The 24503-nt window shown below is 46.9% G+C and overlaps 1 protein-coding gene and 1 long non-coding RNA gene across 4 annotated transcripts in view; one reads left to right on the plus strand and one right to left on the minus strand.

Moving 5' to 3' along the window:
* Positions 1–15250, plus strand: part of GNA14 (G protein subunit alpha 14) — a 194064-nt gene extending 178814 nt beyond the window's left edge. Inside the window, exons 3-7 of the mRNA XM_004772134.3 lie at positions 6595–6749; positions 9167–9295; positions 10626–10755; positions 13504–13657; positions 14180–15250. Coding sequence (XP_004772191.1) covers positions 6595–6749; positions 9167–9295; positions 10626–10755; positions 13504–13657; positions 14180–14370 — 759 coding nt within the window. The 3' untranslated portion in view covers positions 14371–15250. The remainder of the gene's footprint in view (positions 1–6594; positions 6750–9166; positions 9296–10625; positions 10756–13503; positions 13658–14179) is intronic.
* LOC106003730 lies at positions 3585–24316 on the minus strand. Of its 3 annotated transcripts, XR_006608219.1 has the most exons (6): positions 22912–24316; positions 21642–21783; positions 19150–19286; positions 16684–16740; positions 12497–12772; positions 3585–10862 (listed from the first exon to the last, which is right to left on the minus strand). It is a non-coding gene; the product is annotated as an uncharacterized LOC106003730 (long non-coding RNA). The 3 variants fall into 3 exon arrangements; XR_006608220.1 differs by lacking the exon at positions 21642–21783; XR_001176386.2 differs by having other exon boundaries at positions 21642–24316.
* Positions 24317–24503: the final 187 nt, after the last annotated feature.

Consider the following 24503-nt stretch of genomic DNA (forward strand, 5'->3'; position numbering starts at 1 on the left):
TTGGGTTTTATTTATTCTTTTCCTAGTTCCTTTAGGTGTAAGTTTAGTTTGAGTTTTTCTTATACAGCACTACAGACCTACCTTAAAAAATATTACTCCCTCTGAACCTGTTTTGCTGTGTCCCAGAGACTTTGGACTGTTGTGTTTTCATTTTCCAATGTCTCCATGTATTTTTTTTTTACTTCCTCTTTGATTTCTTCATTGACCCACTAGCTATTGAGTAGCATGTTGTTTAGCTTCCACATGTTTTGTGGGGGTTTTTTTTCCAGTTTTTTTCTTGTGATTGATTTCTAATTTCATACTGTTGTGGTTGGAAAATATGCGTGACAGGAGTTTACTCATAAATTTAATAAGACTTGTTCTGTGCTCTACCATGTGATCTCTCCTAGAGAATGTTTCGTGTTCACTTGAAAAAAATGTGTATTTTGTGGTTTTTGGATGGAATATTTTGTGTATATCTGTTAAGTCCATCTGGTCTAATGTATCATTGAAAGAAGCTGTTTCCTTATTGATTTCTTGCCTGGATAATCTATCCTTTGATGTAAGTGAGGCATTAAAGTCCCCTACTATTGTATTACTGTCATACTGTTCCTTTATGTCTGTGAGTATATGCTTTATGTATTTAGGCACTCTAATGTTGGGTGCATATATATTTATAATTGTTTTTTCCTCTTGTTGGATTGACCCACTTATCATTATGTAATGCCCTTGTATCTTGTTACAGTGTTTGTTTTAAAATCTGTTTTGTCCGGGGACACCTGGGTGGCTCAGTTGTTAAGCATCTGCCTTCAGCTCAGGTTGTGATCCCAGGGTCCTGGGATTGAGCCCCACATTGGGCTCCCTGCTCTGTGGGGGGCCTGCTTAAACCTACAATCAAGAATACTCTATCTGCAAGATTATCATTTTGCAGATAGAGTATTCTTGATTGTAGGTTTTTCCCATTCAGCTCTTTGAATATATTATGCCACTTTCTCTGGCATGTAAAGTTTCTGCTGAAAATATCTGCTAATAGGGGCGCCTGGGTGGCTCAGTGGGTTAAAGCCTCTGCCTTCGGCTCAGGTCATGATCTCAGGGTCCTGGGATCCAGCCCCGCATCGGGCTCTCTGCTCACAGGGAGCCTGCTTCCCCTTCTCTCTCCCTGCCTGCCTCTCTACCTACTTCTGATCTCTGTCAAATAAATAAATAAAATCTTAAAAAAAAAATCTGCTAATAGTTTTATGGGGTTTCCCCTGTACAAAACTTTTTGCTTCTCTTTTGATGCCTTTAAAATTCTTCCCTTATCTTTAACCTTTGATATTTAAATTATGTGTTGTGGATTTCCTTGGGTGCATCTGGTTGGGGACACTCTGTGCTTCCTGAAACTGATGTCTGTTTCCTTCCCCCAGTTAAGGAAGTTCTCTGTTATTTCTTCAAATATGTTTTCTGCCCCTCTCTCTCTCTTTTCTCCTCCTCAGACCCATATAATACAAATCTTTTTCTCACTCAGTGTTTTCTGAGCAATCCCTTAACCTACCTTCATTTTTAAAATTCTTTTTTCTTTGTGCTCTTCACCTTAGGTGCTTTCCATGACCCTGCTTTCCTGATTGCTGATCTGTTTTGCATCTGTTAATCTGTTGTTGATTCCCTCCAGTGTTGGTTTTTTGTTTTATTTTGTTTTTCAGTTATGTTCTTCAATTTGTTCTTTTTTATGTTAAGTTCTTACTGATATCTTGCTCTCTTTTCTCTGGTCCAGCGAACACCTGTACAATTAGTTTCAGTTCTTCATCAGGCATATTACTTATCTCTGTTTTACTTCTTTTTCTGTGTGTTTGTCTTGTTCTTTCATTTGGAGCATACTCCTCTGCTATCCCATTTTGATTGATTTTCTGTGTTTCTATGAATTAGGCAAAGAGCTACTTCTTAACTTGAAGGAATGGTCTTGTGTATGATCATAAATTTTGTAGACTGTGTGTGTTTTGCAACTTGGGCTGGCTGGCTGGAGCTGTGTCTGTGTAGGCTGGGGGTCTGGGGTACTCCGTGCTGGGGTTGCCCTGGTGGGATGGCCAGAACTGAAGTGAGCAGAACCCAGAGCAATCCCGGCTCTCCACACAGAGGGCACACTGGCAGGACAGCTATAGCTGAAGTGGGTACAAGCTGTCCCTAGGCTCTCTGTGCAGATGGTGCCCTGGTGGGCAGCTGGAGATAGGGTATATGTTGGGGGTCCCTGGGTGCTTCATGCAGGGGTGTCCTGGTAGGACAGCTGAAGCTGAAGTGGGTGGAAGCAAGGTTATCGTGGGGTGCCCAGAGAGGTGGGCACCCTGGTGGGATGACTGAAGCTGAGGATGGCCCTTGCTGGGATGTCCTGGGGCTGTATGTGTAGGCAGCACCCTGAAGGGTGGCTGGAACAAAGGCAGGGTACTGGCCAGGAGTCTTAGGCTGCTCTACTCACAGGGTGCCCGGGGGTGGGGGGCACAGCTGGAACGGAGGCAGGCATGGGCCAGAGCTTCCCCGGGTACTTAGCACAGGGACTGTATCAGGCGGGGGGCAGGGCAGCTGGAGACAAAGTGGTCATGAGCCAGGAGCTCCCAGAGGGCTGTGGGCTGGGGCTGCTCTAGGAAGCCACCTGGGGCCAAAGTGGGACAGGTCTGGAGTGTTCCAGTGGGCTTTGTGCCTGTGTCCCCTGGACGTGGCGGCTGCAGCCATCCTGCATGCCAACCCCAGGGTGCTCCGGGGTGCACGGTGCGCGCGCTGCCTTCATGGGACAGCTCGGGCTGGTACGGGCTAGGGGCCCGGGGCTTGTTCCTGTCTCGGTATCAAAGTGGAAGGTGAATATCAACTGTGGTCACCGGCCCCTCCCCCCGGAGAGTGTTCCAGCAGCTCTCCTGCCCCTCTATGGAGGCTGGATTTCTAGAACTAGTTGCTCTTTTAAGCTGCAGCTTTTTTCTGTGCCCCAGGGCAGATAAATCTGCTCCTGATCCCTCAGTACTGTCTGTCCCCGCTGCTGTGGGCAGCGTCGGCAGTGGGGTTCCCTCATGACCGTGGCTCTGGCTCTCTCGCTGTTCTCTGCGTGGTCTCCCTAGTTTTGTTGTGCAGAACCGTTCAGCCAGCCCTCAGTTTTCTGTTTCTTTGTTTTGTTTTGTTCTAAGCTGGCTCCACACCCAGCATGGGGCTCACCATGGAGCCCAACGTGGGCCTTGAACTCATGACCCCGAGATCAATACCCAAGCTGAGATCAGTAGTTGGAGGCTTAACCGACAGAGGACACCCCCGCCCCACCCGGCGCTCCAGCCCTCACGTTCTCATCCGGAGTACTTGCTCTGTAGTTGGTGCAGGAGGGGAATTCAGGGTCTTCCTGCCATGGCCATTAGACCCTCAGTGCGAGGAGCCCCTTTTAACACAAAGCTGCTCCCACATTGCACACAGAGCTGCTCCACACACGTGTCCCCCCCCACCCCCCAGCTCTCAGATGGCGTGAACTCTCCGGGTGTGTGAACACACTCGTCACACTCTCCCGGCTCCTGCTGTGCGGGGAGGTATGTAGCCAAGTCACAGGAAGAGAGGCCCCGAGCCCCACTTTCTAGAACACACAGATGTTGTTCACTGTGTACAGAAGTCACACACCGATAAAATTTATTTAAAAATGGGAAATCACACTGAAGTCTTTAGTGACGAAGAGGCATGGTGTCTGCGACGTCCCCGCAGATATTTCAGGCAGAAGTGGGGTGTGTCTCGCACACACTGGGAGGGAGAGGGGCTGGATGATACGCGTGGTCATAAATTCTCAACACGGGGGCGTTCTTGAAAGGCAGCGAGGAACTCCTGTGCCATTTCCCCCACATTTTTGCGAGTCTTAAATTATTTCAAAATAAGCTGAAAAAGAACCACCTCGGCAGGCGGGAGACCTAGCTGGGTGGAGGGCTCTGAACTCAGTCGGTTCCAAACCCAGTTCCCAGTTGTTGGGTTTCTAGGGGGCCGTCAGTCTCCTTAGAAACCTGAGTCTCTGAGGAGACCGTGGTCCCCTCTTCTTCAAGCCAGAGTCCTTCCTTTGTCCCTCACGTGGCTGGACCGTCACTGGGTCCTGCTCTCCTGGCTGAGCCCCGCTGCTTACCTGGAGGCCCAGGGCTGTCTTTCCCCAGCATCCATCCCCGCATCCCCGTGGCTGAGCCCGCTTTCCTCAGGGATACCTCCCTGGCTCCACTTTGCTCTCTCCTGGAAGAGGCAAATACTGGGCTTACCCGCTGCGACGTGCAGCGGTCAGGACAGCGTCAGTTACGCTGCAGAAACTCACAAGCAAAGAGGGTTTCTGGCTCGAGCTCGGTACGCAGGGTGGTGTGGCGGGGCGTCTCTGCGCATTGTACCCGCTCAGGAAGGTGGGACTCTCCGGTGAGCTGAATGTAATCGTTGCAGGGGGCGCTGCTGGCTCTTGGTCTTGGGGTGATGCGTTCGAGCCCCACTCTGGGTGTAGAGATTACTTTAAAAATAAGTTTTAAAAAAGTCGTAGTTAGGAGAGCAGCACGAGAGGCAGGCACCCCAGAAGCAAGGATTCTGCCTGCCAGGGGCAGAGTGAGGAAGACGGGCTGGCCAGCAATCACCAGGGCTTTTCCTCCCACAGAGCCCTTCCTGCCCTCGAGCAGTGCTCTTGCTGGGATGGGCACAGGCTGCCGTCACCTGCCCTCACGTTCTTCGGCTGTTACTTTCTCGGGATGTTCTGTGTTCCGGTGATGGACCGGTGTACGGGCAGCATGTCTGCGGGCTGCTGTACCACCGGGCACTGCGCTAGGTTCTGGGGTATCGGAGCGTTAAGACACTGGCTCATTACAAAGACGGGGAAGAAAACAGATCCTTTCAATGCTGAGGGAAGAGCCAAGCCCAGGGTGGGGAGAGACCATCTGATTCTATTCGGGAGGAAGAGGGTAGTGGAGGCAGGCAGGGAAGCGGGAGGAAGCCAGCGCCGAGGCTCCAGGCACACATTGTCCAGCTTCTCTGGGCTGGGCGCTCTCTCTCTCTCTCTCTGGCTTGGATTGGGCAGGGGATGTCAGATGTGCTCATGGGCAGGATTCGAAGTCGTGGCTGGAAGGCCATCAGTGTGTCCTCTTTCTGCCAACAGTGTTAGGCATCTGTCACAGTAATAGGGCTGGTTTTGCTTACATTTGGGTAATACTTTATAACTGATAAACCAGATAGATGCCTTGAAAGTCTTTGGCTCCTTTTACAAATGAGGATGTGGAGATAGGGAACCGCTGAGGTCCTTACAAGCCCCAAATGCACTAGAACTCGGGCTCCTTATTCCCGGTCCAGGGCGCTTCCCACTAACCCAGGCTGCCAAGACCTGTCTGAGGTTCTGCGACTGGGACCCTCTCCCTGCGGAGGATCTCACAGTCCAGGGGGAAGAGTTAATAGCCACTCTCGATGGAGAGGGACACAAAGTCATGCTGGTTTCATCAGAGCCCTAGGTTTTGCCCCAAGTCAGGTAAATCTCTAAGATCTCCCCTTTCTCCAGCTTCCTGTTGGATTGCTAATGAAGATGAATAACACAAGATACAGGCACCTTTCCAGCAAGCAGGGCACAGCCGCCCTGAGGTCAATGCATGAGGTCATTGCCCAGAGATGCCGCCAGAATGGGGGAGCAGAGGAGAGGCCGGATTCCCTTGTCTGTGCAACTTGCCGCCAAGGGATGGGGTGTTGGATCTCTGTGGACAAGACATGGACACGCTGAGGATGTACGCCAACCATACCATTTTCATTTGCTAAGGTCTGGCAAGATTTCTGGCCCTGTGCTAGCCTTACATTGATTAAATGAGATAATGTGTGTGCACCTTTTGGCACACAGGAAGTGGGCACTAAATGGTAACTGACAGAATAGTAATAATGACCGCAGTAATCTTAAGTACTGTAATAATGGAGCAAGAGTACTACAGCAATAATTATTGAAAGACAGTAATGATAAATATAATAGGAAAGCAGTAATTGACTTGGGCAGGGGTTGCAGTGGGCTCTCCAAATGGGAGGGAGTTTTATCAGCGATGTCTGATGACAAATAAGCAGACTGTATGGGAACTCTGAATTTTCTTAGTTTGGCTGTGAACCTAAAACTGATCTAAGAAATAAAGTCTACTAAGTTATATTAAAAAAAAAAAAAAGTGAAAAAGTGAGCCGACCAACCCAGCTAGCTGGTAAGATTAGTGTTTGTCTATTCTCTGCAGCCCAGGCCCTCTCTTACTGCTGCCTCACCTGCCACCCCACCCCTGAGATGCCCGGACAATGAGAACAGTTCAGACTGCTCTGCCTGCCAGGCAGATGTTCAAATGGCAGTGATGATCCATGGCTCTTGGGTTTCTCTGTTCACCAGTGGGTGCCGAATGCCCGTGGCATTGGCCCCTGGAGGCTGATAGGACCAAAAGCCATAGGTCCGCGTCTCTGTGTGGCTCTCCCTGAGTGAAGCAGCCACATCGTCTACACGGGTGGGAGCTGCCACTGCAGGGCTTGTGTGTGAGTGGAGATTGTCCCTAATCCATAGCCCTAATCCATTTCCCTTGGGGAAGTCTTGTCCCTATGTCACCAATGGGGTGGCTTCCCTTCCTTCACCCAGTGACAGGTTCTCTTTCCTTCATGCAGGAAAATGCCCAGCTGATCAAAGAAGTGGAAGTGGACAAGGTCTGCGCCCTGTCCAGGGACCAGGTGGAGGCCATCAAGCAGCTCTGGGAGGACCCAGGAATCCAGGAGTGTTACGACAGGAGAAGGGAGTACCAGCTGTCAGACTCGGCCAAATAGTGAGTGCAGAGCCCAGCCACACGTTGTCCCTGTTTCAAAGAAGCCTCTCACTGGGGAGAAAGGAGCGGCCTGTAAAATGCGGGCGCGCGGCAACACTACCCCCTTCCTGCTTGTCACTATCCCCCTCTGACTTTGGTGTGTGTCTTGCCACTTCCTAAAAACCGTGGGCCCCCCAGATCTCTGTCCTTGTCCATACCCACCTTTCTTCGCTGTGTTCGAAGCCTCTCTCATTCAACGAGAAGCTCAATCAAATGTGAGGTTCTTTGGAGGGAGCTCATCTCATCTGGGCTGCTGAAATCTTGTGACTTGAGTAAAGACTACCACTGCCTCTGGCTTCTCCTTGCCTCCTCACCAGATCCCTCCGCCTTCTGGTTTCCTGATCAGTAGAGACAGCAGGAACCGTTGCCCTCAAATCTAAAATCAATAGGCCTGCTCCAGACCTGATCTGGTGCTGCCCTCTGGTGGCTAAGACAGATTTTGCAGGCCCAGCACTGAGGACATTCAGTCCACAAGCCTTTTGCTTAATGACTCCCTGGGATGACCTCCGCACTCTAGTTTTGATTCATAAAGCTCTGGTTTTAAATCATTAAACCCTAAAGTAAGAGAAAATAGATGGTCCTGCATGCAAATTATCGCAAGGTGATCACAGAATTTCGTTTCCGAATTTCCGGAGGCAGTGCCTCTGTCCGCTAGGTCCCTGGACAAATAGATTGGTCACGGTCCTGCTTGAAGAGGCGGTTCTTCTTGCTTCTGGAGCTCAGCTCTTTCCCTTTTGCCCCGCGTCCTCTCCCAGCCTCTGAAGGCCTCAGGATCCCTTCCCCTTCCCTTTGGGGGTGGTTGTTGCCCTCCAAGTTGGTGTGTGGGGGGGCAGTTCACCCCGATCGTCTGGACAAGGCAGCCAGCAGGAGAGGAAACCTGTAGTCTCACCTCCGGTGTCCATGGTCTCCCTTTGGTTCTAGTGCCAGGCTGAGTGCTTCAGGCTACTACCCCAGGCTGGCACAACCAATCTGATTACAGGGACATTTAGATGGGGTAGAGCAGCCAAGGAGGAAAAGGAAATAAAAGAAGCCCCGAAGAGGTCTGGGGTTGGCTCAGGAAAGAGCCAGAAGGCAGGTAGGCAGTGTCCCAGGGAGGAGGGTGGACAGCTGTGGACAGCTGCCGAGGGGCACCAACTGCTCATCTGTGAGGGCGTCTCTGGCCCTTCCCTGAGGCCACCCAGTGTCCTTTACCTCTGTGAATGTTCTGGGGAGTGGCCGGGGCTCTGGACGTAGAGCCACGGCGAAGAGCCCCCTGGAGGCTCTGGAGCTGCTCGGAGGAATGTAGGAAACGGCTAAGGGGACCGTGCTGCCCCAGAGAGTTGCGCTCATACGCCATATGCCAGCAGCTGCCCCAGCTGGGGAACTGCCGCGCTGACTCAGTCCAGGTCCACGGGGGTCGCAGCTGTGCCAGAGCTGTCTACTTACTGGGACTGGCATTCAGTTCAGAACAATTCAGTGTTTGCTGCTGGGGGCCAACCTGTGTTCTCTGTCCTCTGGTGACAGATGGCCCGATGGAGGGGGGTTCGCTTCCTGTATGGAAGGCTGCGCAATGGATATGGCCCGCCTGCCACCCTGAGCTCACCCTCGGTTCCCGTTCATGCCCCTTGCTCAGCACCGCACTCTGAGGTCCTCACTCAGCAGCCTCTGCTGTGCAGGGGGAGGAGCGGCGAAGCCGTGCTGGGCAGGACGCCCCGAAGCACCCCCTCCATCGCTGGCCAGGGCCTGGGTTACAGTTCTTTGACTCAAAAATGCCTTGTATAATGGTCTTGAAGTTAAAAAGCAAGAAAACAGAAAAAGTAATTTGTTTTCAGCTTAGGAATTTTACTCTGCAGCCAAAAACAATCTGAGACAAGTGTTGGCTGATTTTAGATGTTTAATGTCCCAATAAACAGTAAACTTGATCTTGTAATTTTGAAAGAACTTTGAGTTGACCTGTATTATACCTTTGTATTTTCATAGAAACTCAAAGTCATTGAGCAGAGACTTTAAGAACAGCATCTCCGTCCTATGATGTTCGTGGGTGGGGGTGCATGTGGGGGGGAGGGCTTTGAAGGAGGAAGGCAGCCGAGAGGGCAGAGACCAGACCCCAACATCCCTTGCTTCTGACCCGCTGGCTCCCTCACTGGCCAGAGAGAGGGAACGCTTAGAGCCTGGAGGAAGGGAAGGCATTATTCCCAGACTTCCCAGAGGACTCATGGAAGCTTCTGATCCATATTCTCTCCCAAACATAGCTGGGGGGTGGGGAGACCGTGCAGCACCAGCTCTCCAGGTGGGCACGGATGGAACCCATGAACCTCGTGGGGGTGCTGGGAGTCGCAGGGTGGACGTTTCTCTCTGGTCTGAAATGAGTCGTGGCGCCTCGGCGTCTGGTACCGCAGCTACCTGACGGACATTGACCGCATCGCCATGCCCTCGTTCGTGCCGACGCAGCAAGACGTGCTTCGCGTCCGCGTGCCCACAACCGGCATCATTGAGTATCCGTTTGACTTGGAAAACATCATCTTTCGGTAAGACGGTCGCCCTGACATGCTCCTCCCAATCTGTGTGGCCTTGGAAGTCCCTGGAGGGATTCTTAAGTGTGTTATTCCTCCAAGGGATCGGTCTCCTAGAGGCATCTGACCCTCCCCATCTCAGTGTGTAACACGACGAGAGGTCTCAGTCCTGGATCAGAGAGGAACTCGCCTTCCTGTTCTCAGAATATTTCAGAGCACTTTTATACCCATTCATTCCCTTGTTCCCCCCATCAGTGTTTTTACATGATGCTTTTCTAGTGGAGATGACACCAGTCCAGTCCTGCCATGCCCAGGTCCTGTCTGTGAACCCCATCTCACCTCCGGGCCGCTGGAGCATTGTGGCACTGGGGAGCCCCCTGGCCCAGCCCCTTGAAAATCTGCATCTGGGTCCCCACGGATTTATGACTGTGAGCTTTTTAGAATCGGTGCTGCCAGCTACTTTTGAACCCTGAATCTGGTCCCCAGCTGTATTCTCTGTGGCCCACTTGGTGTTTTCTAAGGCACTTTTGAGCCAGTATTTAAGCACTGGCCCATTTCGCTAACATTTGATCCCTGGTTGCTCCTGAAAGGTTGAGGCGCTGGTGGGGGCCTGCACTTCTGCCTGGCGGTGCTTGCCTGCAGCTGCCTAGCGGTCAAGCCTCTAGCCGGGGCCCTGAGCATTCTCGAGGCTGCCTGCGGTTCTACTCTGGAGAGACCCACTTGACTCATTTCTGTAAACTGCCTGCCTCCTGCAGCGTCGTGCTTACGAGCCATCTTTGGGCTCTGACTCCCTTGAGTCTTTTCCCAAAGCTCCGGGTAGAGCCTTCGGGTTGCCACAGGGGATGGCGGAGACCTCCAGGTCTTACAGCCCAGAAGGGGTGGCTTCCACGTCCTGTGGACTGGTGGGTGAGTCTGAGGAGCGGTGGGAAACAGGCAGCGGGGAGGCAGCTGGCGGAGTTGGGGGGCCGGGAAGAGGACCTGCCTTTCTGCCCCTCCCGCGTCTGGTCCCTGGGCTTAGAGGGACACTTATGTGATGCTTGTGCTTTCTGCCCGGACGAACGCAGCTGCTTCCAGACCGGTGTCCCCGAGCAGGCTCCCCGAGTGACCGCGGCACTGTCTCCAGTAACCTCCCTTACCTTCGGTGCCTCCTTCGCTAGGAAGCCCCTAGGGTCCCTCTCCGCAGAAAGCAGCGGTGCTTCAACACTGGCGTCTTAGGCCCCCTTTCCACTCTAAAACATTATCGAAGAACCTAAGGAGTGCCGACTTACACGATATGACGATTCCTGTCCATCTCCAAAGAGCCATGTGTTTCAACCTTTGGATGCCCTGTGTTTGTGCCGAACAGGATGGTAGATGTTGGTGGCCAGCGATCTGAGAGACGGAAATGGATTCACTGCTTTGAGAGTGTCACCTCCATTATTTTTTTGGTTGCGCTGAGTGAATATGACCAGGTCCTGGCTGAGTGTGACAACGAGGTATGCTGGGTGGGGAGGGGCAGCTGAGTGTTTGCAAGAAGCCGGCCTGCTCTGGCCTTAGGTTCTGTTCTGGAGGTTACACTGTCTTGCTGTTCCAAGTGTAGCCTCTGGAATTAAGAGGACCAGCATCACCTTCGTGCTTGTTAGAAATGAATGCCCAATCGACCCATGCTGGGCTAATCACAACTTGTATTTTAACCAGATTCCAGCTAATTCAAATACACATGAAAGTTTGAGAATCACTGCCCTGGAATTCCCTGGGGATCTTTAAGAGGAACCTGGCACAGGGGTCCAGCTCCAGACTCTGATGCAGTTGGGGTGGGGGTGGGCTGAGCCTGGCTTGGGATCTCAGGTGCTGCCAAGGGTAGAAGAGCCTCCCGAAAGCACTGGTTCTCAGTCCTGGCTGCATGCATTTTTGGAATCCCCCGGGAGGTTTCCAGAAAAGACCATCTTTTGGAAGTCACAGTAGAGATTTGTATTTCTTGGGTTTAAGTCGGGTTATCTTTGCCAAGCCCCTCAGAGGTGCTCATGCACAGCCAAAGTTGAGCAGTGCTCTTTCTCATAAGCATGTGGGAACAGGCTTCCCAGTCTTTCTCCACAGGGCTTCCAAATGAGGTCCTAACTGAGCTAAGCGGTGGTGTGAATTGCTTAGAGCTGTTCCGACGCTCCCTGGCCAGACATTGAGTCCTCTGCAGAGCTGCCATAGTGCCAGCTGTGGGGGACTGCAGCAACCACATCTGCCCAGAGCGCGAGGACAACCGTCGCTGTCCCCTCTCTGGGAGGTGGGGCTGTGCGATACCACTGTCCTCCCCCTGTCTTTTCCCCAGCCTTGCATGAGACATCCTGACCTTCTAGAAAAATGTCTCTTCCTTCTAGGTCATGGTAGTAAACCAGTAAAGCATTCTGCCCAGGATTAGGCAGTAACTATGAACAAATTATATTTTGTATTTCTCGAGAGCAGGCTTTTCTCTGAGGAGCAGAGTTACATTAGCTAATTAGGAGAGGATTAGCCCATTTACTGGTCTCATTGTACAAAGAAGAATCTTGGCTGCCACCCAGCTTTTCCAGGAGGGACATTTTTTTTTTTTTAAAAAAGGAAAAGGCTTCAAGTTATCAATACGAAAATTGAGCTCCAAATTTGTCTCAGGATTACTTAATGATGTTTCTCTGGAAACTCAAAAGATTATTCAGGGGCACAAGGGACCAATGCCTCAACCCAGTACGCTTACAAATTAGACATTTTCTCCTCTCCTAAAAGCCACAAGGTATTTGGGAGAGGAATTCCCCTCCAGACTCGCCCTCCTGCGGGTAGATATGTGATGTGTACACTGGGCTTACAGGAATTGTTTCTTCATGTATAGCTGATCCTTGAACAACACAGGTTTGAACTGCCCGGGTCCATTTACACATGAGCTTTTTTTCCCGATAAATATGATACAGTAAGTGTATTTACCTTGGGATTTTCTTCATGACATTTTTTTTCTCTAGTTTTAGTGAAAGAATATGGAATATAACATCCATTACACATAAAATGTGTTAATTGTTCTTGGTGAGACTCTGGTCAACAGTAAGGTATTAGTCAAGTTTTGGGGGAGTCAAAAGTTATATGTACATTTTCAACTGTGCCAGGCGATCAGCCTCCCTAACTCCTGCAATGTTCAAGGGTCAACTTCCTTGTACACCATTATTGGTAAGACCATAATAAGTTTTTTTAAAGCTTTAAAAACAACTGAGGGGTTACCTGTCGGGTAATGATTTCCAGATCTTAACTGCCAAGAACGGGCTGCATAGAAGAACGGGCCGAGGTATGCAGGAGTTGCAGGGAGACAGACTTAGCCCTCTGGAGTGGGCGTGCAAGGCTTTCACGGCTTTGACCGCTGCCCTCTATAAAGGGAAGTTCTTATTTCTTTACTCTTAGAAATCCTTGAGAGCAGGCGTGCCTGGCTTAGTCGGTGGGGCATGTGGCTTTGATGTCAGGGGATGACTTCAAGCTCCACAGTGGGCTCTGCAGAGCTGACTGAAAAAATAAAAAAAAAATACTTCAGAGTACAATCTAGAACAACTGTTGTCACCAGCTAAGATTTCTGTGTGCCCTGGGTACCCTCCCTAAATTAGGAACATTTGATATATTCCTGCCAATGTCTATTGTTAATTTTTTACTCTTTTTCTACATAATTTGGACCGGATCCTACTATTACACGGACTTGGGACCTAATTTAAATTTATGAGCACTAGAATGTTCATCCATAAAATGGGGACCCGGCTCCCCGAGCACACCTCACCTGTATTACCCACCTGTGAGGTGCGGCCCAGGGAAGGGGCGCAGTAGCGTCAGTCCCAGAGGACCCTCCCTCCTGGGGTCTGGAAGCCCACCCCCAGTTACAGGTCTACGTTATGCATTTTCACCACTTGGTAATCCCAATAATTTAACAGAAAATTTTTGCCAAATATGGGCATAAACCTTTTTCCAAGTTTCACAAAAGCCTTATATTTTGTGTGTTTATTGGGGGTGCTTCAGGAGAACAGACTCAGGAGGGGGTGTTTGAGAGTCAGAGCGGAAGTGGGGGAAAGAGAAGCTCAAGGCCTGGTGTCCTGGGGGTCGGGGGTGCCCTGTGCTTACCAGCTTCAGCACGGAGAGTGGTGTGGCAGCTGGGCGAGGGGACACATGGGTGGTACCAGCAATCTGGCTTGGTGCTTCCAAAGTACTGTTTTTCTTTCTTAACCCCAAGTCCCTTGTTTCTCACTTAGAACCGCATGGAGGAGAGCAAAGCCTTATTTAAAACCATTATTACCTATCCCTGGTTTCTGAACTCATCTGTGATTTTGTTCTTAAATAAGAAGGATCTTTTGGAGGAGAAAATCATGTACTCTCATCTAATTAGCTACTTTCCAGAATACACAGGTAAGTAAGTGTCCCTCTTGCTGTCCTCCCTGGCATCCGACCAGCATTACTGACAGAGCCCGGGGGCCTCCCCGATCTGCCCCTCACAGACTTTTCCATGGAAGCTCCAGGTGCACGGTTCTGTTGTTGCCTCCACCCCTCCACACATGCCAACCCCTGGGAACTCCACCTTGTCCTCCAAGACCCAGCTCAGGCACATCCTCTTTGGGGAAGTCCTGCTCACGCTCCCCTCAACCTCATCTGCACTTGAGGGCGCCTCCCGGGCGCTGCCCTGGCCTTCCTCACCTGCGTCAGCTAGTGGGGAGAGCCCTCACGCTTAACATCAGACCTGGGCGTCCAGTCCCAGTCCTGTGCTCTTCCTTCCCCTGCCCCTAGTCCACTTCTGTCTGCCTGAGTGGCCCAAACCAGAATGTAGGGTCACTGTTTTTCAACAAATTGCTTTAAATTACACTTTTTAGATAGCAGTGGGCACTTTAGCCCACTAGGAGCTTTCTTCATTCCTGTCCCCGCACTCTTGACTAGGACCGAAGCAGGATGTCAAAGCTGCCAGAGACTTTATCCTGAAGCTCTACCAAGATCAGAATCCTGACAAAGAGAAAGTCATCTATTCTCACTTCACATGTGCTACAGACACGGAGAATATCCGCTTTGTGTTCGCGGCTGTGAAGGACACAATTCTCCAACTCAACCTGAGGGAGTTCAACTTGGTTTAAAAGCTGCCGGCCACACCTCATCCATCCCACAGGACAGGATCTGCGAGCTCCTCCCTTTTGTCTGCCACTGCTTGTGACGTCACCCACCCAGCCAGCGGCACCAGGCCCCAGGGACGGGTGATGGACTGTCTGAGATGCTGGAGTTCAGCCAACTTTTTCAAAGCCTTTGTTTTTATATTTCTTTTCTTGACTTGGCTATGAGATTTTGTGTAAGTTTTGAATTTGGTATTTTATAGAAATTTTAAAAGCCACTGTGATTTAACATGTTGTTGCTTTAAGTTAAAGGATGTTTAATAATAGTCCTTAACACAACCTATAACAGAAGGGTCTGTTAATTTATAGATCATGCCTTGAGACCTCTAGGATTAAGATGGGTGGCATTTTTTTGTTGTTGTTTAAAAGTTAATGGGTTTGAAGCTTTTTATTAAATCTTGTAATTTAGAGATTTTAAATTGAGTGGTTTTCTCTCTTCATGCTGAAGTATGCATTTAACATGCCATCAAAGATTTTTTAACATTTTTGTGTGTTATTTCTTAAGCCAAATTAATGACTATGTCAGTGTATCTTAGTTTTGCCATAATTTGATCACCATGCAGTCGAAGCTGACATAAATGGCCTCTAGACAGCACAGATGTTGTATTGGTGAAAAATGTGTGTGTTTGTGCGCATGTGTATATGACTGATTATATATGTATGTGTGTGTATATACATATAGTGTCTCTGGTGGTCTTGTAAACTTATAAAATGGCTAAAAGCCTAAATTGTGTAACAAATGTAATGTCACCCCTGCCAAAGTTCTGAGGGCCACCACAGATTTGGTGTTGGAACCATGGATTCTGTGCCTTTCTGTGGAGGCTAAGAATATACCATTCTGCCATTATGTTATGGGTTATGTTGTGTTTCTTTGAGTTCATGGTTGATATAAACTATGAAAGTCACAGCATTTTTTTAAATCAAACTTTGTCCCTGTAGGGGAGGAAAAATAAATTTCCTTTTACCTTCTAGGTTCCTGGCTGAGATCCCCACACAAAACAGATTAATGAGGCGGGGAGAGGGGGACCACATTAGTTTAATACTATTAGTTTAATACTATGCCTCTGTGTACAGGAGAGATAGCCAGAAGAACTGATTAAGTCCCAAATAGGCTAGGTTCTCCCCTTGAGTACCTTTTCCAGCTAAATATGTTGGGGGAGGAGGAGTCACCTATGAGCGGTTAGCCCAGTAAACAAGAGTAAGGGTGTTAGGATGTAGAGAGCTCCTTCTCTCTCTGGTTCAGAGCAGGAGAGACCCTTACAAATGGGGAGCTCCCTTATCCATATCAATTTCCCTCATAAAAGGGTAGCTCTTGCCACATTTTCAGAGCTTTTGCTGGATCTCCTGTTTCTTAAAAATATTTAGATCAAAATCATCCTTATGCCAAAGAGGCATATTTTGGGGTGCCACGATATGCTCCCCTTTGGGTCTGCCTTTGAAACTTCAAATTACCTTCACAGTCCAGAAGCTGAGTGGATTGACAGACTGTTCCGTAGTTTCGTGGAACCAGTCTCGGTCTTGGGAACAGGTCAGGCTGGTTCATTTGGGGAGCTGGAGGGGCAGGTGGAAGCCCAGCTAGGCCTCTACAGTGCAAGCAGGGATTTAATCAGCATTTCTATTGACGGGGGGGGGGGGGGGGGGGGGGGGGGGGGGGGGGGGGGGGGGGGGGGGGGGGGGGGAAAAGGGTAATGGTTGGAGCAAATCATGCACTGAATCTCTCCCCTGAGGGCAGCCAGTCAGAAGATTTCTACTTGGGGTCAAAGGATCTTCTGCAGCGTGAATGTCTCTGTCGTCAGGTGTTGAGGTCAACTTTGGCCCACAAGGTAACAGGCACGAAGACTGTAAACATGAGCTACTGGGGCATTTCTGTGGCGTTTACAGCAAGTCATTCACATTCAGTTTGCAGGGCTTGGCTCCACGCTTTTGCAAAACGTTCTGAAATAACTTCTGTAATTGACAAAAGACTTACAAAATGGCCAATATTAAAGATCTGATGAGAGTTCACGATAATGCAGCTGACAAGGACATCTGGTTACTTCTGTGGCCTACATTTTAAGGTAACTAGAATTATAAGTGATAACATTATAGCACGACATAATCAAATCAAATTTCCAGGAATTTCATGCAGTTTGTTTTCAGTGACTCCAAGTCAAAAGAGAGTAAAATTGGGAATGTTACTTTGAGGAGGTCTCTAGCAAGATTATGCAAGGAAACTAGAAGAATTCCATTTACAGGTAAATAATGAAACGTCAGACAACACAACTAGAATCTGATACTCACAGGGGTGTAGTAGAGTTTCCACTGAAGCATCATCTTTCTCTGTAAGCATCCCCACTTCTGCCAAAGATAATAACAAAATTACACTTGGCCTGATTATTTACATAACAAGTAGTGGTTGACCGTATATGCTCTTTGAAATTTTGGAACTTACTGGAACTTATCATAAGGAATCTCAGATTGGAACTTACCCTCATGTTGCCTATAATACCTATAGATTTAGGTTAGTTCCTCTCTTAAGATTCCCCCAAATATTCTATGGTTCCTGCACCTGCCAGAAAGTAACCTTTCTTATTGGGTAAGGCTGCCTCAAACCCTATAAAGGGGTCATACCAACTCCATAAAGTCAAACTAACCTTCTTAAAACTGCACAGTCACGTCTGATTCTATGGACATTCTCAGATATGACAGTCCACTCAAAGTCTTGGTAGTATAACCAGTGTTTCTAACTGCGTCCTCTTAAAATAACAGATGCTTATTGAACTTGACAAGTGACCATATTGCCATGGAAATCAGAAGGGTCCCTATGAGTTTCCAAATTCTAGAGGGACCAGGTAGGGAGAAAAAAATAATTGGTTTTTTTTGTTCATTAATACATACTTTACCAAATTGCTCTAAGTCAAAGGTAGCTTAAGAAAAAATAAAAAGCTTTCCCTTAAGTCTGGAAATAACTAGTATTTCAAAGTCATAAAAATTAAAATCTTCTTCATTGGTTCATTCAATCGCATGTTATCCTTGCTTATCTTGGTCTCGTATTAGCAATTTTGTAATTCCACTTTTTCCATAGAGTTTTAGAAGTTCAATGGATGATTTGAAAGTTATCAGACACCTGTATTTGTCAGAGTTTTTTCCATGAATCTCCTTGGTTATGAAGCCGTCTTGGAAAAGCAGACCATCACTCCTATAAATAGCAACACTTTAAAAATGGCCGTGGCTAAAGATCTAGTGAAAGTTCACTATTGTGCAACTGATAATAAGTAGAATTACAAGTGGTGACGACCTAACAGATTTCTAGGAATTACAATTTCTGGAACATTTATGTTAATGACCTGTAGCCATACAAATACGACCGAAGCAAAGGTTAGTATCTCTTACTTGGGAGTGCTTCCCATGTAATTTAATAGAAGTCTAATTAGTTTAATAGCTTTTTTTTTTTTTTTTTAGTTTAATAGCTCTTTTAACAAGGAGAGAAACAAATCTTGAGATGTTCTAGGGGCCCTCTGGAACATCCCTAGTTATTTCAAGGTCAAAAAGACTTCATTTAGGGTGCCTGTGGCTCAGTTGGTTAAGCAACTGCCTTTGGCTTGGGTCGTGATCCTGGAGCCCGGGAGGAGTCCACACCAGGCTCCCTAGAGCAGGGCGTCTGGTTCTCCCTCTGATCCTCCCCCCTCTCATGCTACCTCTCTCAAATAAGTACATAAAATCTTTTTTAAATGATTTCATTTAGAATTTGAGTTTCAGCTCTTCAAAAAGCTCAATAGTTTTGAATACTTGACCAGAATTTAGAAGCAATACTTGATTACCTATTTTAACCAAAGTGACAAAAGATTTCAAAGGCAAATACAGAAGCTTACATAGTTGTGAGCAAAACTGGGCTCTTACTCTTGAGAAGCCTGGGTTTTCTTAAGTAATCAAAAAATTGATGATAAAGATAACATGAAACACAGGAAATTACTTCAGTAAAACACAAAATCTTTTGCTGTCCAGTCAGCTTGAAAGGTGGAGAAAAACCTGTCACAGTTTTTTTCTCAGGAGCGGACCAAAGTCAGAAAGAACATTGTCTTTTTGTTACCAGCTGGAACCCAAGCCCTCACCATTACAGCCCCTTGCTTGTACTCAGCGACCTTTGTTCTACATTTCTCCTTAAGCTCTTCTTTCCAGTTTATTGACTCAGGCAGAGGCCAATAGCACAGGGAAGGTCCTGATAAGACCTCCAGCAGGCCCACACCACCCAAACCAGCTTGAGCTTAACCCCTGGCTCACACCTGGGCCCTTGGACCACAGAGTGTCCTCTTGAGTGATGGACAACTACCTATACCTCATTGTAATACTAAAATCTCCACCTAACGAGGAGCACAACCTTATTTACATAACATACAATGTAGTGTAGACATCTTTCCTTAAAGTGCTTGCGGGATCTCATGCCTGCCTCCACATCTGAGGACAAGAGATCCATCCTTTTTAGAGGATATGAATTTTTTTCTTTTTTTAGATTTATTTGAGAAAGAGAGCAAGTGAGCATGTGCCCATGAGCTGGGGAATGAGGAGAGGGAGAGAGAGAGTCTTAAGCAGGCAGCATGTCCAGAGTAGAGCCTGACACAGGGCTCGATCTCACAGCCCTGAGATCACGACCGGAGCTAAAATCAAGAGTCAGACACTTGACCGACGGAGCCACCCAGGTGCCCCAAGAGAGCCCCTTTTTAAAATATTCACCCTAACCCTAAAGGAAAGGAACCCCTGCACACTTACTCAGGGAGTCATAGCTTTGGAGGTTATGCCCTGTGAACTCCTTTTTTGCTGCACATTTTACTTTGTCCAACAACCCAACTGGGTGTACTGTTTATCTTGACTGGCCAAGGAACAAACTCAAGTTGGTTCAGTTACACCTTCAGGAGATGGAAGAAAACCAAGTTTTAGTTTTATTCGAGTATACTATTGATGCTAAAGTTTATGTTTACACATGTATGAATTCATACCATTTTAGCTAGCTTAATCATACACAGTTTTCTCTTCCCAACTTTCTATACCCAATTCATTTCCCTTATTCTCCTCTTTCCTTTTCTGAAACAACTCGGTCTACTCCAGGATACTACTCTTTCCTGTAACAAGAATGCATCTTTGTATCTCATACATTTTCTGAACCCAAACCACATCTTACTTCCCTTGCATACAGAGAGGTTTTAATTACATATGTTAACAAGTATTCCCAACCCTCTGAAACCTTAATTTCTAGAACTAAGAAGCAGTTATGAACTGTAGTTTGGCAAATTTATGAATACATTCCGTAATTTTTGAAGCATATGCTGCTTCATAGTATAATTTTTCAGTGTGGTACAAGATGTTTACTAATACACCCAAATATATTTAGTTTTTCTGTATTAAGCCAAAAATATAAAAAACCTGCATTCAGTAATGTTCCAGTATTTTATCATATTTGGAAGTTTAGATATTCCAATGAATTTCCATCATTTAACTTGGGAAAATTTTATAGGTTACAATTACCAAAAAGATTTTGGAAGCTATTTTAAAGCTATTTTAAAGATCTGAAAGCATATCTTCTATGTCATAAAATATCACTGTTGAAAATTTCATTTATAAACTTTAATCCCACTTAAATCTACTTAATTCACTTGTTCATAATCATACTGAGATGATTGCTAAAGACATTAAGGCCATCATTCTTTTAGTTTTCTTGCTGACAAGTTTTATAACAGGTAAAAGGAACTCATTTGACTAATAAACCAGGTAGAATAAAAGTTGTATGTCTGCATTACATACAAAACTGACAATCCTGAAGACATACCTATTTCAATTAACCAAATTACACTGGCTTTTACTTATTGAATATTTTCCCAGATCACATGAATTTGAGCCAACCAAGAGTAGAGCTAGTTTACAAATTAATTTTGGCAATACCATCTGGAGGTTAAAAAAGAAAAAAAAAATTTTTTTCTTTTAAATTTGATAGAGATCACAAGTATGCAGAGAGGCAGGGAGAGAAGAGGAGGAAGCAGGCTCCCTGCTGAGCAGAGAGCCTGACGTGAGGCTTGATTCCAGTACCCTGGGATCATGACCTGAGCCAAAGGTAGAGGCTTAACCCACTGAGCCACCCAGGCGCCCCCCCCCAAAAATATTCTATCTACAACACACACAGACACACATAAACATAGATACAAACAGTGACCTTATACCTGCCGTTGTAACATTTTAACTATGAATCTGGTAAAATAACACACAAGTCAGTAGTTTAGAAAAGAACAGCTGGTGGGGCACCTGGGTGGCTCAGTGGGTTAAGCCTCTGCCTTTGGCTCAGGTCATGGTCCCAGGGTCCTGGGATCAAGCCCTGCATCGGGAACCGCCCCCCCTCCACCCGCCTCTCTACCTACTTGTGATCTGTCAAATAAATAAATAAAATTTTAAAGAAGGGGAAAAAAAAAAAAGAAAAAAGAACAGCTGGATCCAAATTGTGTTTCTGGAAGATGGAATGAGTTAAGTTTACTTATGGCTAACTCAGAAGGCAAAGGCTTTTTTACTGAGATTTGTATGGAAGCCACTTAAAAAAAAAAAAATGTGCCCAATTTCTAAAAAGTTTCTTTTCTCCTTCTAATGAGAATCATCTCCCCAAAGTTTTCATTTCGAAGAGCTAGCTCTCAGGTCCTAGTGAAGATGGGGGGTAGAAAATCTACATCAAAGGAAAAGGGAAAGTATCCAAGTTGTCTCCAGGGCCCTTGGGGCATATTTGCCTACTACCAGAAGTCTAAAGTAATTACTATTAAAAGTTTTCCTTTTCTTAGGTGTAGGACAATTCCATTTCCAATATTCCAATCTTATGTAGTAACTGCAAGCATCTTGAGATGAAGAGGGGAGGCTCTGGGATTGGTATCGATGGATGGACTTTGTAGTGCTTCTAGAACTGCATTTCTAGTTTTGTAAAGATTTTTAAGACAAAAGATGGTATTTCTAATTCCTCGAAGAAGTAGAGGAGCCTGAATGCATTATGGGGCTGACACACCCATCCAACTACATTATCTTTGATTTGCTTTTTTATATCCTTACTGGGGAAGATTTCCATTTCAACTAAGATGGAAATCAAGAGTCCTATGTCCAGGAACTTCAGGGCTTAACGCAGTATACCCGTGTGAAGAGTAGATGAAACATTCAACAAGAACCTCTGAATGCTCTCCTCTTCTGAGCGTAGACTCCAACCTGGGACCAACTCACTTTAGGGTGAAAAGACTTACTGTTGCTTTTATCAGTCACCGCACATCAGCCTTAGCCAATCCATTTCCTGAGCATTTGCAGGAAGGCCTGGGAGAAATTCTGGTCATCCAGTTCCTCTGTGAGGGGAGTCTGCCCCAAAGGCCTGGCTGGGTTGTCCGATCACTGCAGCATGAACATGGGTGAGAAGATGACCCCTGAGCAGCCAGTCGAGGACTCTGTGAGTGGAGTTGTAAACGGCCACTGATCTACCTCTTCTCTAAAGCTGATAGAAATCTTCTGAAAGTGAAGAAAAAGTGCTTTGCACTTTCCTCTTGTTAAGAGAGTCCTTGAGGCTGATGCTATATTCCTCCATGTCCTCTTTTCAGTTTGATCCTTTTCTAGATACCGGTGAGGCAACCATTTAGATTGAGATCTAAAATTTTTTTTTTCAAATATTTAAGTCTTTCCAATTCAAATGAGTCATCATCTGGCTATTGATGAGTAGAATCTTGTATTAACCTCCAAAGGGACTCAAACTCATAAGCCTATTTTATGGCTTAACCATGGATGCAAGAGGTGCCCTCTTTGGGCAGACAAGAGGTATCCTACCCTATGCTGGAAAAGATGCAGTCCTTACAAATCCGGGAAGTTCACTGTTAGGGTTAATGTAAGAAAGCAAAGACCTTCCCTTGTCACAGGCCATAAGAATGATATAGTGAAAGGATGTCTTTTGTATCCCATGAGAAGGTGAGACACCTCCAGTTCTAGATCCTCGACACATGCTGCTAGAATGGGATTTTTCTGGCACCGAGACAATGAAGGTTGAGAAGACTCATCCCTTATGGACTGGGAACCCCTAAGATAAACTCCCCTGAGAGCTGGCACAGTGGCTTCTCACTTCATGTCCTGGATCCCCAGCCTATCTGGCTGGCTGTCACGTTTAAACCCATACTTGCATCTTCCCTCTAGTGGAGACCAAGGAAGTACTCTCACTGGTCAAAAAGCCAAGCTCTCAAGACACAAAAATGAAAGGAAAATGTCTGGCCTATCGTTCTCCTTTTTCCGACAAATGACACACAAGAGACAACAGAAAACAACGACCGTCTTTGGAAAGAAAGGGACCAACAGAAAACAAGGGATCAACAAGAAGAATCTTTACCAGAGTCTCTACACACAAAGAACTGTTCATGCAAATATTTTCTCCTGGTAATGGAAATTTGTAAAGAATGAAGAAGGTAAAAATTTCCCTTCCTCTCTCAACTAGGCACAGAGAGACAGCTAGGGGAGCTATGTTGGTAAGGCTTCTCTTACCCTTTGCCAGCTTCTGCCAGTTTTCCAGGATCCTGTCTGCAGGCTGTTTCAGCAAGTCCATGATGGGTCACCAAACTCTAGGGGAGGAAGAATAACTTCCCCTCTTGTTTTCTAGATTGTTGGGTGGGGATCCCATCCCTGTAATAAAAGATAGATTAACAGGAGAAAAACAGTTTAATAATGTGTACACCTTCTGTAAACATGGGAGAAACGCAGGAAAACTGAGTAACCCTCTAAAATGGGCCAGGCTATCACCCTTCTTTTCTCCCCACACGAGAAAGGTGTTGGGGGTGGGACAGGCCAATTATGGGGAGCTACAAGGAAATGTATGGTAAGGTCGACATGCAGATGTAAGTTGGGCTCCTCCTCATAAGCATTTCTAGTGATTGAGGGTCCTCCTCCTTTTAATACAGAGAGGGAGACACCCTTACAAATGGAGATTTGCTTACTAATTTCATTACAAAAGGTAACCCCTGCTTTTGCTGTGTCTGTTGTTCCTTAAAAACAATTCTTATGCCAAAGAGGCATGCTTGGGGGCGTGGTCTACTTCCCTTCATTCTCCTTTTTGAGGTCTTCTGCATTCATCATCATGTTGTGTTGGGGTTCCCCTAGTAGCTGGCCCAGTAAAGCAGAAACAGAATCACCTGGGAAGCGTAGAATACGCCAAGCTAGAGGCCCGGTGTGGCTTTGTGTTTGCTTTTTATTTGAAGGTCTGAGCACACGTACAAAAACATATACAGCACAGTCACTTAGGGATTTAAGGTGTGATGGGTCTGATCTCCAATCAGTCTGGGAAACACACTCCAACAGCTACGCCTGTTACGGAACAATGTGTCAGCGCTCCTGTAACCGCACTGAGCCTTTTCGTTAGCCAGTGAGAGCACAGACCGGTTCTCATCCTGCTGGACACTTGCAACCGTGAAGCAGGTAAAGAGCAGAAGAGCATCACTGCTGGGAAAACAGGAATTATTCCTCCAGCTCGCGGTTCTACCGCAGCAACACTAAACTGCAAAAGCCAACCTTCCCTCAAGAAATGAATGCAAAGCAACAGTTTTTGTGGAACCTGACAAAATGCTAAAAAATTAGCTGGAACAGTGAGGGTCTAGGAAAAGAAGAGCCAAGATACCTTTGCCCAAGAGAGTACAGAGATGGGGAAGCAGCTCTAAGGGGCAACTAGGAACAAACAAAAAGGAGAGCCGTAGGGAGGAGGGGAAAGACAGGGCGCACTGAAGATTAGGAACTGCTTCTGATCATTACTGAACTTACGCTACACGCTCAAGACCACCAGTATTCAAGGGAATTAATGTAGGATTTCGTTTTTTAAGTTCTTGCTAGCACTGAATTGTTTTTTTTTTTTAAGATTTTATTTATTTATTTGACAGAGATCACAAGTAGGCAGAGAGGCAGGCAGAGAGAGAGAGAGGATGAAGCAGGCTCCCTGCTGAGCAGAGAGCCCGATGTGGGACTCGATCCCAGGACTCTGAGATCATGCCCTGAGCCGAAGGCAGCAGCGTAACCCACTGAGCCGCCCAGGCGTCCCTGAATTGTTATTTTTAACTTACCTTCAGCTGACAAAGCATGTTAAGAAAATG

Source organism: Mustela putorius, unplaced genomic scaffold, assembly GCF_011764305.1.
Source record: "Mustela putorius furo isolate JIRA1106 unplaced genomic scaffold, ASM1176430v1.1 tig00000854_pilon_pilon_pilon, whole genome shotgun sequence".
In the NCBI taxonomy this organism is placed as follows: Eukaryota; Metazoa; Chordata; class Mammalia; order Carnivora; family Mustelidae; genus Mustela; species Mustela putorius.